Consider the following 19,527-nt stretch of genomic DNA (forward strand, 5'->3'; position numbering starts at 1 on the left):
ATAGGATGTTTTACTTTTGGTTTGGTGGTTTTGTTTTACGGCATATCAACCCTTTTGGGGGTTATTTAATGCTAAATTCAGTTATTTTGGAAATAGTATTCATGTTGCATCCAATTTTTTTGTGGAAGGTTTTTTTATTCTTCAAACTCTTTCTTTAATCGCTAGTTTGTAGTGTTTGGTTTGGTTGTTTTATAGTGGATTTTATCGGTTTTGTTCCCTGCCCTGCAGAACATGAATGAGTTTTGCAATAGGAGAGGGGAAAAGGGTTATAGCATTAATGTTTGGTACATTTTAAGTTAAGAAACCAGTCAGGAAGTGGGGGAGATAGAAAGAGAAAGTGGGGAAAAAGGTGGGTTGTTTTGTTTTCGGTTTTGCAGAACAAAATTAAGTTTTGCAAAACGAAGTAGAAAAACAAAAAGCATCAATGTTAGATGCATTTCGTCTTAGGATTGGTTGGTTGTCTTTGTTTTACGACATATCAACCCTTTTCAGGTTATTTAATGCCGAATCCAGTGATTTTGAAGAACAATTTTTTAATAGAATATATTTGTTTTTTTAAGTCGGTTTCTATTTAACCCATAGTTGGGACCCTAACAGGTACTACCACTCCGGGTCAGAGTGGACCTGAGAGCAATGGCAATTAAAAGGTGGCTCCACACTCCCCAAAGCCCGCAAGCTGGGGCCTCACCACTGGATATAGTTTAAGGTCATATCCAGGACCTTTGCAGTGGGAGAGGGAAAGGGGTTACAGTACTAATGTGTGGTAGATTTTAAGTTAGAAAACCAGTCAGGAAGTGGGGGAGATGAGAAGAGAAAGGGGAAATGGGAAGAAGGAAAAAATGTTGGGTGCATTTCGTCTCAGGAAGCCAATATCTTTTATTTTTGGAAAAAGCTTCTTAGGATTTAATTGGTTACGATGCTATAGATAGTGTCACTATTTCCCTCTCCTGATGAAGATATTATGTAAGAATAAAGTTGATATCATCTTTGAAACGATCGTACACAACTCGTAGTTATTGTTTTGAATTCTTAGAACATATGTAAATGATTTTAAATTAATTTTGTTTACCTTCTATTTAATCTGATGTAGCTCTAGAAGAACTAACTCCTCTTCTTCTTCTATATATATATATATATACACTTTTTATTTGTTTTACATAAGAATTAATATGTCGCTACACATTCATGAGCATGTTTCAGTCAGTCACAGGTAACTAGAAACCTCTTCAAGCGACAAGGCAAGAGGGGGGAACCATAGACTGGAGCTCAGTCGAGCACTTGCCATGAAAATAATGATAGAGTAGAGCTGAGCAGACGAAAGAAATAAAAAGTTTCGACTTACCAGCTGAGTCGGCTTTCGGGTTTGTAGCTGCCAACATTTGGGCTGACATAAAGTTGACCTGAAAATCAAACAAAAAAAATATAGTACTTTATTTTTTTATTATTCATTCCCTTTTGTTTTGGATTTGAAACCGATGGTATCAATGTTTTTCTGATCTTCTGTAACACATGTATAAATAAATATTACAATGTTATTTAGATATGTTCTCTATAAATAAGCACTCTACTATGGTTCTCTCTCACAAACCTTGCATAGGTGTGTATATATATATATATATATATATATATATATATATATATATATATATATATATATTGGATTTTACTTGTGTGAATGGAAATTTAATTAACTTTCTTGGATTTACATTTTTGGATTTTACCGTCATTGGATACTTTACCTTTCACCAGACTATCCATTCACGTGAAATAACCTTTTTCTTCACCATATTCCCTCTGCTCCACTTTTTGTTATCAAGTAAGATCTTTGACTTACTTGCAGTTTCATCAAATACTTTTGTATGCAAAATCCGATCCCGCATTTTGCTAATTCCTACCCTCTGATGAGAAGGAAAGTATTTCTTCGAAACTCCACAGATTAAGGACTATCCACTTATTAAGTGTTTCCTTTTCAGATTAAATATGTTTTTAACTCACTTCAAAGTGTTTTTTAACATGTTTTATTAACTATTTGCGCTTTAAGCGCAAATAGTTAATAAAACATGTTAAAGACACTTTAAAAAAAGAGTTAAAAACATATTTAATCTTGACTGTCATCCAAACGGTCGGGTTTCAATCCTGGCTTGAGGTAGTTGCCTGTCTAGCCGTACTGAGGAGCTGTGAAACAGCGAAACAGTACTTTATGTGGATGACATTATATATATATATATATATTAGTCATCCATATATATATATATATATATATGCACTTTCCTGGGGACCAAAGAATTTGAACATAACCGCCTTTGTCATAGGGACACCCTTCGTGCAAATATGAAGGCAAAACACAAGAAACATCCACCTAAAAATGAATATGTATGCCACTGTGGTTTCAGAGCATGCAGCAAAGCAGGGTTATCTGTTCACTTAAGAAGGCATCTTTGACCGACGAGCATATGAAAGTTCACCATCTGCGAAGGAGTGTGCCGGGACGTCTACAGGTACGCATGTGGTGTCACAGAGCTTGGGAGCTGCTGAACATTCATCGTCTTCGATGAGAGAATCCACCATGTATACACACACACCCACATTAAGTGTGGATGTTTTATTTATTACTAACTGCAGTACCCGTCATTGAGAGGTTGTATTACGTAAATTTTAATATTCTGTCCTCATACATAATTATCTGATTTCCGGCAAAAAAAATAATTGTCAAAAAATATCTGTAAGAAATTAAAAAAAGAAGAGTTTTATTTTCCAAGCCTGTAAATAAATATTTTGATTCCGCTTGACGTAAAAATACGTTTAAATATATTTAAAATCATGCAGGTATTCGCATTTATTAATACAAAAACGTGACTAAAGTTTAAAAAAAAAAAAAAAAAAAAAAAAATTTACTTACTACCATCAGCTAGAATTGAAACCAAAACATTTCGCGTTCCAGCCGTGTTCTCTACCGATGTTGGTATCGAGACAAAGATAATAAAGTCTAAATATTAACGCGCTTGAAGAAATTAATTTTATGTGATCATGCATAGAAAGAAGTACGAACATGTCGGCCAGTAGAAAAGAACATTATTTCGCATTTCAACATGCCCACGTACGTCTGTACGCGTCGTTCATCAACCTAAAAGATTTTACTCATTATAAACTATCCTTGGTGTATAATTACTAGGGCCAAGACAACAGAATATTCTTTTCATTGTTTTTACTCTCAAGTATATATCCGACACAGTTAATCAACCAAGAACCACATCACTCTACATAAAAACATAAGATATCAATAGATATATACCTGAGAGTCAAAACAAAGAAAAGAATATGCTGTTGTCGGAGCCTTAATAATTACTATTTCCTGTTAATTTCAGTGTTATGAGACCAGTAGTTAAACATTAAATGGGAAGTTGGACGCATTTTATGTCCTCTGTCAATTTAAAATAATCTAACAAAATTATTTCTGGAATATTTATTAGTTGATGTCTAAAAGTTATGGTTAGAATTACAGAGGAAGTATTACGATGATTATCGAGGAGTTCCTTACCTGGGTGTTGTACGTTGCCTGTACACTCCTCTTAATCCGCAACATTTCACGGACCGTGTCTTCATTGCCATGCTTGATTTCAAATTCCTTCCAGGTTTGCCAAAAATCTGGCGTCATCTAAAATTGAAAACAAAATTGAAAATACAACAATAATCCATGAAGTGTAAAAAAAAATTTTCATCTTAGTGGAGTAAGAGAGCTTCATCACGTGATTGAGAACAGAACTTTGATCAGGTGAGTTTTGCTTCTTAATTAATTGATTAAGAGAATCAGAGGCCTGCAGTATTAATGCTGGAGTCTCTCTTCCTGATCTACATCAATGACCTCCCTAAACACATACTTAAATCATTCATTGACATCTATGCTGATGACACGACCATCTACGGAAACACATCAAAGGCTGTAAATGACAAAGTTCTCTCTGATTCTCTCTCCTCTGATCTCGAGCGCGTGGTTCAGTGGGGGAAGACATGGCTGGTTACCTTTAATGCATCTAAAACTAAACTCCTATCCTTACATCATCAACGCTCTGATCCCCAGCTGGCATCAATTGGGATGGATGGCTCTCGTCTGGGAGAGGCCTCGTGTTTTGACAAGCTTCTGGGTTTGACCTTTACTCCTGATCTGAAATGGAACACGTACATCAAGTCTGTTGCTAAGGTCGCTGGAAAGATGGTGGAATCCTTCTACCGCTCCAGAAGATATCTCACTAATGATGCAATTCTCTATCTATATAAAAGCCAAGTACGTCCAAGGATGGAATACTGCTGCTATATCTGGGCAGGAGCTGCTAAAAACAGCCTATCCTGCCTTGACAGAGTACAAAATAGACTTCGTGGCTTAGTGGGGGATGCCCTTTTCTCTACCCTGCAACCTCTCTCCCACAGAAGAGACGTTGCGAGCCTATCCTTGTTTTATCGTTATTTCCATGGCAGGTGCTCGTCTGAGCTCCAATCTCTGGTCCCCCCTCGCCAATCTTTCACGAAAAACACCTGTCTAGCTGAATCCACTGTGAAAAATTTCCCCCACTCTTTATCTTTATCTAAATCAAAACGTGGATTCCATGAACAAAGCTTCTTTCTTAGAACTGCACGCTTGTGGAACTCTGTTCCGTCTGCCTGCTTCCCACCTGACTACAACATGGATGTGTTCAAGTCCAACGTTAACAAATTCCTAATGAACCGCCCCCTTAAGTAAACACTTCATCAAATCTCCACACTAACGTAATGTACTTGCAATAACCCTTATCCCTGAGTGGCTTCCGGGCCTTGATAAGTGGTGACCACTGTAAAAAAAAAAAAGAGAGCTTCATCACGTAATTGAGAACAGAACTTTGATCAGGTGCATTTTGCTTCTTGCATTCAGTAAATTAATCCAATTTATTCCAAGATGTCATCTACATTTGGTTTAGTGGTTTCATCTTACGGTATATCAACCCTTTTTTTTGTGTATGTAATGCCGAATCATTTTTAAAAAACAATTTTATACTTCAAGTTCTTTATATCAAATATTCATGGTGTTTCTGTTTGTTCATAATATATGCATATATGATGTCATCACATATGTCACATTATGATGTCATATTAACATTGCCATGAATAACATCGTAGTAGATGGCGTCATTCCTGGTGACCCCGTGGCAGACGGCGTCATTCCTGGTGACCCCGTGGCAGACGGCATCATTTCTGGTGACCCCGTGGCAGACGGCATCATTTCTGGTGACCCCGTGGCAGACGGCATCATTCCTGGTGACCCCGTGGCAGACGGCGTCATTTCCTGGTGACCCCGTGGCAGACGGCATCATTCCTGGTGACCCCGTGGCAGACGGCGTCATTCCTGGTGACCCCATGGCAGACGGCGTCATTTCTGGTGACCCCGTGGCAGACGGCGTCATTCCTGGTGACAAGGTTGTTTTTAATGTGTGGGGAAAAAGAAACAGCTCCTTAAAAAGGGGCACTCTGGCAGTAGGCAAAAATAAAAATCGCTTTACATAAGGGTTTCCCCTACATTGACCAAAGACAAATCCGTGCTTGTGCACGTATGTTATATATTTTTAATAGTATTTTTCAAGTTAAATTCAAGTTTTACAATATCTTTATTCAATTAAATTGTTAGGTGACAGTACAAAATAATTACAAAACACCCTCCCCATGTTAAGAATGGCTTTCTAAATAATAAGTATTATTTTTAGCACAGTAACATAAGTGCATAAGTACCACCAAATTAACTTAAATGTAGCATCAGAACAGATACCACACTCGGATCTCAGCCTGAAAGCCAGATCCTACTTTTTCTATTTCTTAGAAGTGATTATTACGTAGCATGTTTATCCATTGTGCTACGAGTTCTCACAAAATTATATGCACATTTAATTAAAAGTTCAACACACCTGAAGAAGGAAGGAGGTTAAATCGGCCGAGACATTGCAAGAATAACACCCAATTTGAGAACAGTAGTCCGAATAAATCAAATAAATCATCCGACCTTGAACAAAGGTGCAATGGGACGAAAAAAGTGGGTGATTAATTTTAACGCATCCAAAACCAAGCTTCAATCGTTTTACCACCAACGTTCTAACGCACACTTGGCCCCAATTGAAATGAATAGCTCTCGTCTCAAAGAAGCTCCTTGTTTCAACAAGCTGCTGGGTTGGATCTTCACTCTTGATCTGAAATGGAAGGCTTTTTTTTTTTTTTTCTTTTTACATAGGCGTCACCACTTATCAAGGCCGATCGGCCACTCAAGGATAAGGGTTAAAGAGTGTAGAGTAGTCAAAAGGACAATATAGTAATCAATAGTAATGGAAGTTCGGTAAATTTGTTAACTTAAGTGGAACGGCTCACCAGAAACTTGTTCACGTTGGACTTTAAGACAACCATATTATAGACAGCTGGAAAGCAGGAAAACGGAAGACAATTCCATAGGCGTGCAGTTCTAAGAAAGAAGCTTTGATCATGGAATCTATGTTTAGGTTTAGGCACAGATAAAGAGTGGGGAAAATTATTGATAATGTTTTCAGCTAGTCTAGTGTTTCTTGTGAAAGTTTGGCGAGGGGGGGACCATAGATTGAAGTTCAGTCGAATACTTTCCATGAAAATAACGATAAAGCAGAGACAAACTCGCAACATCTCTTCTGTGAGAAAGAGGTTGCAGCGAAGAAAAAAGGACATCTCCCACCACGCCACAAAGTCTATTTTGAACCCTATCAAGGCAGGACAAGTCTTTTCTAGCAGCTCCTGCCCATATGTGGCAACAGTATTCCATCCTTGGATGTATCTGGCTCTTATATAGATAGAGAATTGCATCAGCAGTGAGATATCTACTGGATCGATAGAAGGATCCGACCATTTTTCCAGCGGCCTTGGCAACAGATTTGATGTACGTATTCCATTTACATCAAATCTGTTGCCATGGTTGCTGGTAAAAATGGTTGTCATTCTAGCGCTCTAGAACGTAACTCACTCCCAACGCGATTCTCTACCTGTATAAGAGCCAGATACGTCCTAAAATAGAGTACGGCTGCCACATCTGTGGTGGAGCTGCTTAGAGCACGATCCAGCCTCGATAAAGTTCAGGACGGGCTTTGAAACCTAGTAAGTGATGCCCTTTCCTCTTCCCTGCAACCTCTTTTCCACAGAAGAGACATTGCAAGCCTCTCTCTGCTCTATCATTATTTTCATGGCAAATGCTCGTCTGAGCTTCAATCTATGCTACTCTCTTGCCAAACTTTCACAAAAAAACACCCGTCTCGCTACAACTACTATTAACAATTCCCCCCACTCCATCTGCGGCTAAATCGAAATGCAGATTCCATGAATAAAGCTTCTTTCCTAGAATTTCCCGCCTGTGGAACTTCGTTCTACCGGCCTACTTTCTAGTTGGCTACAATATGGTCCTCTTCAAGTCCAATGTAAACAAGTTCATATTAAACCATCCTCTTAAATAATCAATTCATATTCAATTTCCACCACGAATGATTAGTTCGCTGTTGTCCTGGTGACCACGATACACTTATTAACCCCTATCTTCGAGTGGCTTTCAGGTCTTGATAAGTAGCGAGTACTTTGTAAAAAATAAAAAATACAAAAAAAAAAAAACGTTTGTGCATTCATTCTTTTTGCTAATTTTTATATACAAGATGGAACACCCTGGGTGTGGCAGCAACCCACAAGTTTGAAAATTCCCAGGTTTGGCTTCAGAAGGAGTGCTATGACTTTGTACCAACCCCCTCCTCCCCTGACCGTAACCGGCTGGACTACTTCGTTTTGTCATACGTCAGGAACATCACCAACATGACCTCCCACAACACCAAAGCCAGCTTGATTGTTGCCATCTGAGTATTCGCTGAGCCTCTGTAGAAAAGGTATGCTCCCAGTTCCGGACCTGTATCGAGGCTGAAGGTGGCTACATTGAATAAATGTCAGCTGTACAACATATCAAGTTACCTGAACTTAATTAGATAAAAATGGCACAAGTAAAAATGGCATGAATGGAAAAATACAAAAAATTGGCACAATTGAAAAAAAAAAAAAAAAAAAAAAAAAAAAAAAAGTTTGTTTAAGATATTGTTAAAGCTGCAAGAAAACGCTTAGAAAAAGCAAAGCGGAAACTGACTACGTACCCTGGGGTCACAAATCTGTGAACAGTGGCCGTAAATGGCTCGAGCACGGTCAATCTCACCCAGTTTCCTTTCTAAATCAGCAAATCTCAGACACATTTCCCTAAAAAAAAAAAAAAGGGGGAGAAATAAAAAAAAATCAACAAGTCAAATATTAAAACGACAAGCAGGACCGATGAAACTTACACAGAATGAGAAATCAACATGACATGAGTCAAACTTTTTAATATACAAGGATTCAAGTTTGCCCAACTGGGCAAACTTGAATCCTTGCGCCGGAAAAATATCCAGTAAATAAAACATTGCTTAGTAAATCGTTATTTTTTTGTATTTCCATATCCATACACCAAACATGGATATAAATATCAGCTGAGTCATAAGCTTAATTTCGGTACCTAACTTGCCTGGGTGGGTTGCCTGTAGGCTGAGACAAACCACATCAATAACACACACACAGACAGTACAAAAATTTATAATAGGAGATATATATATATATATATATGCACATAAAGTTATGAACAGTACATAGGACTTGAGCAAAGCCGGGCTGAACAGCTCGTGAAAAGTTCACAATGAGGTCATCAAAATCTTGGATAAAGTCGATAAAGAAAAAGAAGTTTGTTAAATTTGACTGTTATTCTAAGATGTTCTATGCCTTAAAAGGATTGATTTGGCTTGATTGTGGATTTTTTTGTTTAAAACTTAATTTTCTGTTGCTAGCACTAAAAATAAAGCGATTAGTATTTATCAATTTTAAACTACAAGTACAACTAAAATCTATAGGTTGTAATAATGGATTTAGATGAAAATAGCACCAAAAAAAAAAAAAAAAAAAAAAAATGGCTCAATAAAAAAGCACAACTGCAAATGGATAAATGAGAGTGAAAATAAGTGAAAATGGCACAGGGGAAGAATATCGATGAAAATCTTACAATGAGATTACCAAAATCTTGGATACAATCGATAAAGGAAAAAGGAGTTTGTCAAATTGAAAAGAAAATTGTATTTACACTAGTGGGGGGGGGGGGCTTGCCCGGGCGTAAAATACACTTAAATATGATATTTTAATTTGTCCAGATTTTGTATATATTATTATTTCAAAAGTAAAAAAAAAAGACAAGTATTTGGATACCATCAGCTAGAATCGAAACCAAAACTGTAGCATTCAAAGCTGGTGACGTTACCAAAGTGACAACGTGACACACATATAAACTGATTAAAAATTAAAAATAAACTAAGATGATGTATAATTTTTTTTTCAATTTTGACCCATTTTTCGACCCCTTAAAAATATTTTTAACTGGCTAAAGACCCATAAAAGAACGGGCCATAAAAAAATCCAATCATTTGAGGCCCCTAGTTTCGCTCTGCAACTTTTAGTTTCGGAGGAGATAGAGTTTGAAAATATGAAGACCGACAGACAGTTGACCTCTAGTCTGTAGTGGAATGGTGAACATCAATAAATGGTGAACATTCAATGCTACTAAGACTAAACTTCTTTCCTTTAATAATTACAAGAAACTTTCTCAACCACTGATATCCATGACTAATAATTAGGGTTATGACAAGAGAATATTCTTATCATTGTTTTGGCTCTCGAGTATATATCCGACACAGTTAATCAATCAAGAACCAGATCACTCTATATAAAAACATAAGATATTAACCGATATATACTCAAGATTCCAAATAATGAAAAGCATATTCTCTTGTCATAGCCATAGTCATTATACACTACATGAAAACCCTTCATTCAAACTCTTCGGCTAAATATTCATAGGCAACATAAACTGAAATGAATACATTGAGGACATTGCAAAAATTTGTTGTGAAGGTGGGCTCCCTCTACCATACTAGAAAATTACTCACACTTGAGAGTATCCTATATTTTTACAAAGCCACCGTTTGTCCATACAGGGAGTATTGTTGGCACACCTGGGCTGGGGCATCTCCCCCTTAACAACTGCTACAGCCTGTGGTGAAATGGTGGGTATAAATTCAAATAAATTAAGAAATAAATTACAAGAAACCTTCTCAACCACTGACAGTGATGGCTAATGAAAGCTCTTTGTTCAAACTCGTTGGCTTAACGTTCACAGGGAACTTGAATTGGAACAAATATATTGAGAACGTTGCTTAGGCTGCTGCAAACAAAGTGAGCTCTCTCTACCATGCTAGAAAATTACTTGTGCCTCCACAAGGCCACCATTTGTCCATGCAAGGAGTATTGTTACCATATTTGGGCTGGTGCATCTGCTACTAGTCTCTCACTCTTAGAGAGAATTCAAAAAAAAAAAAAAAAAAAAAGAGTCGCCAACCCAATAGGTCCTACAATGTAAACCAAGCTCACAATTTTGTTCCATCGACAAAATGTCATTCCTCTGTACCTATTTTACAAGTATTTTAATGGAAAATGCTTGTCCTTGTACCTTCTCTACGTAAAAATGCCCTCAACTAACCAGACAAGCAGCAAAATCCCAGCCCTACATGTTTAAGTGTTAAAGTTAGACACAAGATCAAATTTTAATGTAAAGAAAAAAAACCCACCTCTCAAAAAAAAATTTAAATTGCCTCAGTCTAGAAGGATTTCTCTTTCACTGATCGAGGACAGAATACAGCAATTGTAGCATCAGAACAGATACTACACTTTGTTTTTAGCCAAAAGACCAAGGAATATTTGACAACTGTTTATAAATTGTAAATATGTTTTTGACTCTTAAACGCTGGGGATTTATTAGTTAGTTTAAGATCCATAGAGTGAATGATGTATTTTGATAAATGTTGCCAGTCAAGAGTAAGACTCCAAAGTCTACATTTATTACTTTTTAATCACTTTAGTCACAAAGACCCTGAACCCTTCCCCATCTCTTGTAGGGCCTTGTGCCTAATTTTGTTGTTTAAGAATCTTTTGTTTTTTACTTAATTGTATTTTCAAAATTTTTAAAAGCAATAAAATATATAAACAAGATCAAAGTGTAGTATCTGTTCCGGCAGATACTGCAAGCAAAGACCATATGTGGGAGCAACCCCACATATAAGACCTTGGTCAATATAGGGGCAACCCTTCATACCAATTGTCACTATCCAGCTCCCCTACTCCCCGGGGGGTTGGTCCCCATTTCCCCTTCACTCCTCACTTTAAAAATCGGCCTTGTGCCTAATTTGCTCAGTGGGGGAGCAAATAAATACCTCAAAGTGTAGTATCTGTTCTTCAGATGCTGCACTTCAATTTCTTGTTCTCTGTCAGTGGAGGAGAAATCCTTCACGACTGAGACAATTTTAATTTTTGTTCCTTTTCTCCACGTTAAAAAAAACGACCCTGGTGTCTGTCCCGTGGGGAGGCATTGTAAATAGGAAAAGACCAAGGAATCTGGCCAAAAATTCACACGCATGGATAGCTCCAGTAATTTAAATGCCTTTTTTTTTTATTGGTAAAAAAAAAAAAAAAAAAAAGCTGCGAAGGACTCAATTCCATGAAGTACATTTCTTTTTTTTTTTTTTTACACAGTGATCACCACTTATCAAGGCCCGGAAGCGACTCAGGGATAAGGGTTATTGCAAGTACAGTACGCTAGTGTGGAGATTTGATGAAGTGTTTAATTAAGAGGGCGGTTCATTAGGAATTTGTTAACATTGGACTTGAAGACATCCAGGTTGTAGTCAGGTGGGAAGCAGGCGCACGGAACAGAGTTCCACAAGCGTGCAGTTCTAAAAAAGAAGCTTTGTTCATGGAATCTACATTTTGATTTAGGCACAGATAAAGAGTGGGGAAAATTTTCACAGTGGATTCAGCTAGACGGGTGTTTTTTGTGAAAGATTGGTGAGGGGGAACCAGAGATTGGAGTTCAGACGAGCACCTTCCATGGAAATAACGATAAAACAAGGATAGGCTCGCAACGTCTCTTCTGTGGGAGAGAGGTTGCAGGGTAGAGAAAAGGGCATCCCCCACTAAGCCACAAAGTCTATTTTGTACTCTGTCAAGGCATGATAGGCTGTTTTTAGCAGCTCCTGCCCAGATATGGCAGCAGTATTCCATCCTTGGACGTATTTGGCTTTTATATAGATAGAGAATTGCATTGAATTTTTTTTTTTTTTTATTGGTAAAAAAAAAAAAAAAAAAAAAGCAGAGCAGTGAAGGACTCAATTCCACGAAGTACATACCTTGACTGTTCATCTGGAAGGACTTCAATGGCTTTTTCATAGATACTTCGAGTGTGCGTTACACCATAGATCTCAGCGGCTCGTTTCAGGTAAATATTAAACATCTGGAAAAAGAAAAAAAAAAAAAAAAAAAAACGTTGATTAAATTTCACAGCTGACAATGTTTGACCATTTCATTTTTTTTACATAAACATATAAAACGGACCCCCAGACACACATTTTGTCATAAATCTTACATTAATTTATCAATATTTAGCAAAACATGATGTAAGCAACCTCTGTGAAGATAATTAGATATCAACGGGAGCTCATTAAAGAATTCATTGTGTTAAACTAGGTATACTAAACCTAGTCTGACACTAAAAAAGTCTTCCATTTAAAAAAAAAATCTGTACTAAAAACTTGAAATATATATTTTACTTAATTATAATAGATAAAATAGTTATCCAGGAAGAGGTGTTTCACTGTTTCTATAGTTCATCAGTATGGCCGACAAACACACACAGACCTACACACAATTATTAGGTTGACTTTTTTTTTATTGTAGAATTTTTAATTTTGATTTTAAATCAGTTTACTTTTACTTTATATATCATTTCAAAGAGCGTTTTTCGCTCCAATTATTTAAATTATAATCATTTTCAGAACGTTAAATACAAGATGGAAAGAAAATTCACGCAATTTTCTTATTTCAGTTCAAGGTAGACCGAAAAGCTGCTGAAAAAACTTTTACGTCAGGAACCACTACTGAATGCACAGCACAATGGTGGGTTAAAAAATTCCGTGGCGGCGATGAGAGTCTTGAAAACGATGAGTGTAGTGATCAGTCATCAGATGTTAACGATAAATTAAGAGCCTTAGTCCACGCCAATCCACGCACGTCTTCTAAATTAGGCATCACATATATGACGATTTCCAATCACTTGAGAAATGGGTGCCTCGCGAATTGAACACAGAACAATGGTAGTTTAAGAAATTTCGTGGCAGTGACGAAAGTTTGTAAGATTAGTGGTCGGCCATCAGACTTGATAAGAATCAATTAAGAGCTTTAGTGGAAGTCAATCAACGCACACAACTGTTCCAGAACTTGTTTCTGAATTAGACGTAACTTATACGACAATTTCCAACCACTTGAATGAGATTGGAAAAACAAAAATACTTGATAAATGGGTGCATCTGGAACTGAACGACAACCAAAGGAAACACCGTTATAATGTGTCATCTCTTCTTTTACGCAACAAAACCGACCAGTTTCTCGACCGGATTGTGACTTACGATGAAAAGTGACTTCTTTACGATAACCGACGATACTCAGCTAAGTGGTTAGATGCCGACGAGGCTCCACGACACTCCTGAAGCCAAAATTGCACCAAAAGAAGGTCATGCTGACTGTTTGATTGTCTGCGACCGGTCTCGTCCATTACAGATTTTTCTAATGCAGGCGAAATCATTACGGCGGATAAACACTGTCAACAAAATGGATGAAATGTATCAGAAACTTCGGCAACAACAACTCGCATTAGTCAACAGAACAGGCCAAATTCTCCTCCATGATAATGCCCAATCGCACGTTGCTAAACCGACCCTGCAGAAGTTGAACGAATTGGGCTACGAAATGCTGCCTCATCCACCATACTCTCCAGACCTATCACCTACCAACTACCACTTCTTCAAACACCTCAACAAGTTTTCTGTATGAGAAATGCTTTGGAAAACTAAGCGATATCAAAAACGCCTTTCAGCAACTTCATCGCCACCAGAATGCAAGATTTTCACGTTACTGGCATAAATGCATGAATTGTTTTGCGTTGGCAAAAGTGTGGTGCTTATTTTGATCGAAAAATTTTCGTTCGAGCCAAGATATGTTCATCTAATTTTAAAAGTTAAAAAACGCAAGAACTTTCTTGTTAACCTGATAGATTGATTGCCTGCTCTCTTGTGTGTGTGTGTGTGTGTGTGTGTGTGTGTGTGAATGTGAATGTGTGTGTGTGAATGTGAATGTGTGTGTGTGAATGTGTGTGTGTGTGAATGTGTGTGTGTGTGTGTGTGAATGTGTGTGTGTGTGTGTGTGTGTGAATGTGTGTGTGTGAGTGTGTGTGTGTGTGAATGTGTGTGTGAATATATGTATGTGTGTGTATGTGTGTATTCTTGGACCTCTATTATTCCTGATATTCATAAACGACCTCCTTGATAAAAGTACTTTAATGGTGAATGCTCTGACGAACTGCAAACACTTGTACCTCCCCGACGTAACTACCCCCGTCAAACCCGACAAGCTACTAAGTCTCATCCCTTTACAGTAGAGATCCCTAGGTGCAAGAAAGCCTTTTACTCCAATAGTTTCTTCCCCAGAACTGCGGGTCTTTGGAACTCCCTTCCGGGATTCTGCTTTCCCAGCTGCAATGATATGCAGAAGTTCAAGTGTAATGTTAACAAACATCTTTCTACTCTTCTCCCTTCATAATGACCCCGCTAATTAAGTCCCTAATAGTAGCCCCCTGCTTCAAAGTGGCACTGTGCCTTGTTTGGGGTGAAAATTGAATAAAAAAAAAAAAAAAATGCATGTATGTGTGTGTGTTAACAACAAAGGGAGGCTACCCACCTCATATTTCTCTTCGTCCATCACGCTTTCAATGGCTCGATCGTAGACTTTCATTGCGTGTCGGGCGAGGCCATGTTCTTCTTCCAGTTTTGAGTACAACAAGTAAATGGCTGAAAAAATAAAATTAAAACAAAAAAAAATTTAATTACAAATTTAAATTCACCGTAATGCATTTTGCTTTCTTTGTAAGCAATCAACCATTTTATTATTAGTCTTTTTTTTTTAATAGTGGTTTCATTTTCATACTGAATGTTTTAGATCTGCGGTGCTAACGTGGTCCACAGAATAATTTTTGTGGTCCACATACTTGTACTAAACCGCCCTTATAAGTAATCAAATTTCATTCGTCATTTTTAATCTTTTCGTAATATTCTTTATCATTCAACCGACAATCCATTCATTTCATTAATTTCCATCCTCTGGTGGCTTTTAGCCTTGATAAATGGCGATTCATTAGTATATATATATAAAAAAAAAAAAAATCGCTTCATCATATTCAACTCATTAACTCTTTACCGGCAGAATTTTTTTAATGCAATAAATAAATTTTTTAATCATGAATTTATGTTCTTGACCCAAGGGAAGAGGACAGAGAAAAAAAAAAAATTACCAAAATGTTGAAGCATGCGTAGACCTGTACTTTGAAGACCAGTTGGGCTGACAAGCCATAGGAGAAATATTTCCTATACAAACGTTTTTTTTTTTTTTGTTTCTTTTTTGAAAGGCAACTTGTAAGTACACTTCGGCGGTAAAGGGTTAATCCTTATCCTCGAGTGGCTTTTGGCCTTGATAAATGGTGCCTCATTAGCACAAAAAATATTCTCTCATAATATCCTTTGCAATTCGACAACCTATCCGTCTCATTGACCCTTATCCTCAAGTGGCTTTTGGCCTTGATAAAAAAAGGGGGGGGGGACTCACTAATAGAATCTAAAAACTCAAAGATTAAAAAAAATCAAACCTTCTTCATTTTATTAATCATTTTCAATCCTCTCGTGATAAAATTCAGGCTAATCAAACACACGCACACACACGACCCCCGTTGTTAAGTCGTAGACTGATTTAGACACGATATAAAAAGTTTTAAGTATTAGCAAGCCTACTCAGAAGGTCTGGGAAAAAAGCCTTTTTTCGGACATACACAAAAAGCGAACATACATACATACACACACACACATTTTTCCTTTTATATATATAGATATCCTGTCAGAAAATTCTTTATCATTCAGCTGGCAATCTATCCATCTCATTAACCTTTATCCTCGAGTTCAACAAGATACGCCTGAAGATAGTCGGCAGTTACATCGACCGAAACGTTACGAAAATCACACTCAAGATGAGTAGTCTGTTGAATCCAAATAGTACGAAGAACCTCTCATAACATTCATCATTCAGCTGAAAATTCTTCCATCTCATTAACCCGTATCCTTGAGTAGTTTTTGGCCTTGATAAGCGTTGACTCATTAATAAAATCCAACATTAATAAAAACTTGTCACAAACTAAAAATCAAATTTTGTTCATTTCATTAATCATTTTTAATCCTCTCGTCGTATTGTTCATCATTCAACTGACAATCTATCCATCTCATTAATCCTTATCCTCAAGTGGCATTTGGGCTCGATAAATGGTAACGCAGTATAAAAAATCCTCTCATAATGTTCTTCATCACTCAACTGACAATCCATTCATTTTCATTAATTCTGATCCTCAAGTGGCTTTTGGCCTTGATAAATGGTGACACATTAGTATAAAAAATCCTCTCGTAATATTCTTCATCATTCAACCAACAATCGATCTCATTAACTCTTACCCTCGAATATATAGACTTACTTATCTATTGAAGTTATTGTTTGTTTTTTCATTTTGTAACTAAATTTCATTAGTATAAAATTCCTCTCGTCATATTCTTCATCATTCAACTGACAATCTATCCATCTCATTAAACCCTTATCCTCAAATGGCTTTTGGCTTTGATAAGTGATAACTCATTAGTATAAAAAATCCTCTCGTAATATTGGTCATCATTCAACCGACAATCTATACATCATTAGCATAATCACATTGGCACAATGATTTTCATCAGATCACTGAAGTTAAGCAACATTGAACCGAGTCAATACCAGATGGGTGACCATTTGGTAATACCAGCCACTGTATGTAAGAGGACGTCGACATCTCTCTGCACAAACAGCAAAATCCTTTCGCTGTCATCTCCCCTGACTGGTATATACATGCGATTGGAGACCATTTGTAAATTTAATATTCACTTTACATTTCCTCATTTGGAGGAAGCCAGTTTAACCTGCCTAGGGATAATGCTGTTGGCATAAATTAACCCTTATCCTCGAGTGGCTTTTAACATTGATGTGGTGACTTAATAAAGTTATATTAAAACTAAACGCAATTTTATTTTTATTCTATAAAACAATACAAAATTTTGTTCCCATTGATATTTGGGTCCAATCATAACGTTTGACTGACCTTTCGCAAATTTTGACGGACATCCCTCCAGGCATTGTTCAAATAAGTCTCGAGCTCGCTCTAGTTTCTTGCCACCCTAAAAAGAAAAAAAGTTGAAAATATAATATTAGTACAGAAGGGACCTACAAAGCGTACCATAGAATTTGCCTCCACCTCTTGTAACACTATATAAATTACCAATGTTCAATATAGAGCGTTGTATTATCAGCAAATACACCCATCTCGGACACAATATTATTAGGGAGGTCGATAGGGTTAACTTTTATACTAGCAGTTCAGCTCGGCTTTACTCGGGGTCTATGTACTGTTCATAACTTTATGTGCATATGTATATGTATATTAAAAAGTTTGACTCATGTCCAAGTAACCTACATCTAAAATTTCAAGTATTTAGATCCAAAATTGGTGGAGGAGTTTGGTTGAGTCTGCAAAAGTCAACTCTTTCAACTTTGACCTTTAGGCAACCAAATTTTTGCATAAAAACTAATTAAAAAGTTTGCTTGTTTAGACCCAAAACTGGCTGAATAGTTTGCTAGAGACCGTAAACGTCTAATCTTTTTAACTTTGACACCTTGGTAGCCAGATTTTCAGCCAAAAACTGATTAAAAACTTGCCCTATGTCTGAATAAACTTTATGTAAAATTTCAAATGTTTAGACCAAAAATTGGCTGAGTAATTTGGTAAAGACCGCAGAGGTCAATTTTTTTTTTTCACCTTTGACCCCTTAACATTTATTGTTTTGGGCTCAAATCAAATTAAAAAGTTTGATCTATGCCAAGTAACCTACATCTAAAATTTTTAGTGTTTAAACCCACAATTGGCGGAGGAGTTTGGTAGAGTTTCAAAGGTCAAATCGTTGCACTTTGACCACTTGACAGCCAAGTTTCTGGCCAAAAACAGATTAAAAAGATTTCCCGAAATCTCAATACCCCTTATGCCAAATTTCAAGTCTGTAGACCGAAAATTGACAGAGTAGTTTGGTAGGGAAATGTACACACACACAGACAATTTCACTTTTATAGATATACTAGCAGTTCTGCCTGGCTTTGCTCAGGCCCTATGTACTGTTTACTAACTTTACGTGCCTATGTATATATTAAAAAGTGTGAATATGTACGGTAATGCCTTTCTATATAATAGTCTTCCTTAACTACCATAGAGAAAAGTTGGTAGAGACAGCAGACGTCAAGTTTGTTTTTTAATTTGATCCCAATTTTTACCCCTTAGTATTTATTGTTTTGGGCTCAAATAGAATTATAAAGTTAGATCCCTGTCCAAGTAATCTATATCTAAAATTTTAAGTGTTTAGGCCCAAAATTGGCAGAGGAGTTTGGTAGAGTTCTCAAAGGTCATATCATTGAACTTTGACCCCTTGACAGCCAAATTTCTGGCTGAAAACCGATTAAAAAGATTTTCCTAAATCTCAATACCTCTTATGTCAAATCTTGAGTTTGTAGACAGAGTAGTTTAGTAATCTCAATACCCCTTATGCCAAATTTCAAGTCTGTAGACCGAAAATTGACAGAGTAGTTTAGTAGGGAAATGTACACACAGACAGACAATTTCACTTTTATAGATATTTATAGTAATTTAATGCTACTAAGATTAAGCTATTTTCCTATAACAATTACAAGAAGTCTTCTCAACCACCGACAGCGATGAGTAATAACACCCTAAATGAAAATGTCTAAGTAAGATCTGATAGTTTGAAATGAGACAAATTCCACAATGAACTTATTACGTTAAAAAAAACAGAAATTGTTAATGACGAATGGACCAAGTGATAAAATCTATATATTAAAAAAAAAAAAAAAAAACAAAAAAAAAAAAAAACGTAAATTGTACAGTTTGGTCAAGACATTAAAAAATGAAAATATTGAAAAAAGTTTAAATTGTACGTATCCGTTATAGAATGAAGTTCTCCGGAAAAAAATTTCACTTAATTTCATCCAGTAGTTTTTTTTTACAGCGGAAAAACACGTTTTTATGAGAGTGTGTTGAAGGCGGCCATATTGGATTAAAAAAAAAAATTTTGTTTGAATTTCAGAACTCGTCAAAGGGAAATAACTCCAGTAAAAGTGCTGACCCCCCCCCCCCATCTTTAATACTAGCTTTTCTTCCTAAAA

The 19,527-nt window shown here is 36.7% G+C and overlaps 1 protein-coding gene across 1 annotated transcript in view; it reads right to left on the minus strand.

Annotated features, from left to right (window-relative positions):
- The window catches only part of LOC145268688 (pre-mRNA-splicing factor SYF1-like), a 107,811-nt gene that overhangs the window by 35,008 nt on the left and 53,276 nt on the right, over positions 1-19,527 (minus strand). Inside the window, exons 16-21 of the mRNA XM_080124200.1 lie at positions 17,402-17,477; positions 14,920-15,029; positions 12,318-12,421; positions 8,160-8,259; positions 3,539-3,655; positions 1,343-1,400 (exon numbers count right to left, since the gene is read on the minus strand). Coding sequence (XP_079980326.1) covers positions 1,343-1,400; positions 3,539-3,655; positions 8,160-8,259; positions 12,318-12,421; positions 14,920-15,029; positions 17,402-17,477 — 565 coding nt within the window. The remainder of the gene's footprint in view (positions 1-1,342; positions 1,401-3,538; positions 3,656-8,159; positions 8,260-12,317; positions 12,422-14,919; positions 15,030-17,401; positions 17,478-19,527) is intronic.

Source organism: Euprymna scolopes, chromosome 44 (assembly GCF_053919585.1).
Source record: "Euprymna scolopes isolate OS-2025 chromosome 44, ASM5391958v1, whole genome shotgun sequence".
Taxonomy (NCBI): Eukaryota; Metazoa; Mollusca; class Cephalopoda; order Sepiida; family Sepiolidae; genus Euprymna; species Euprymna scolopes.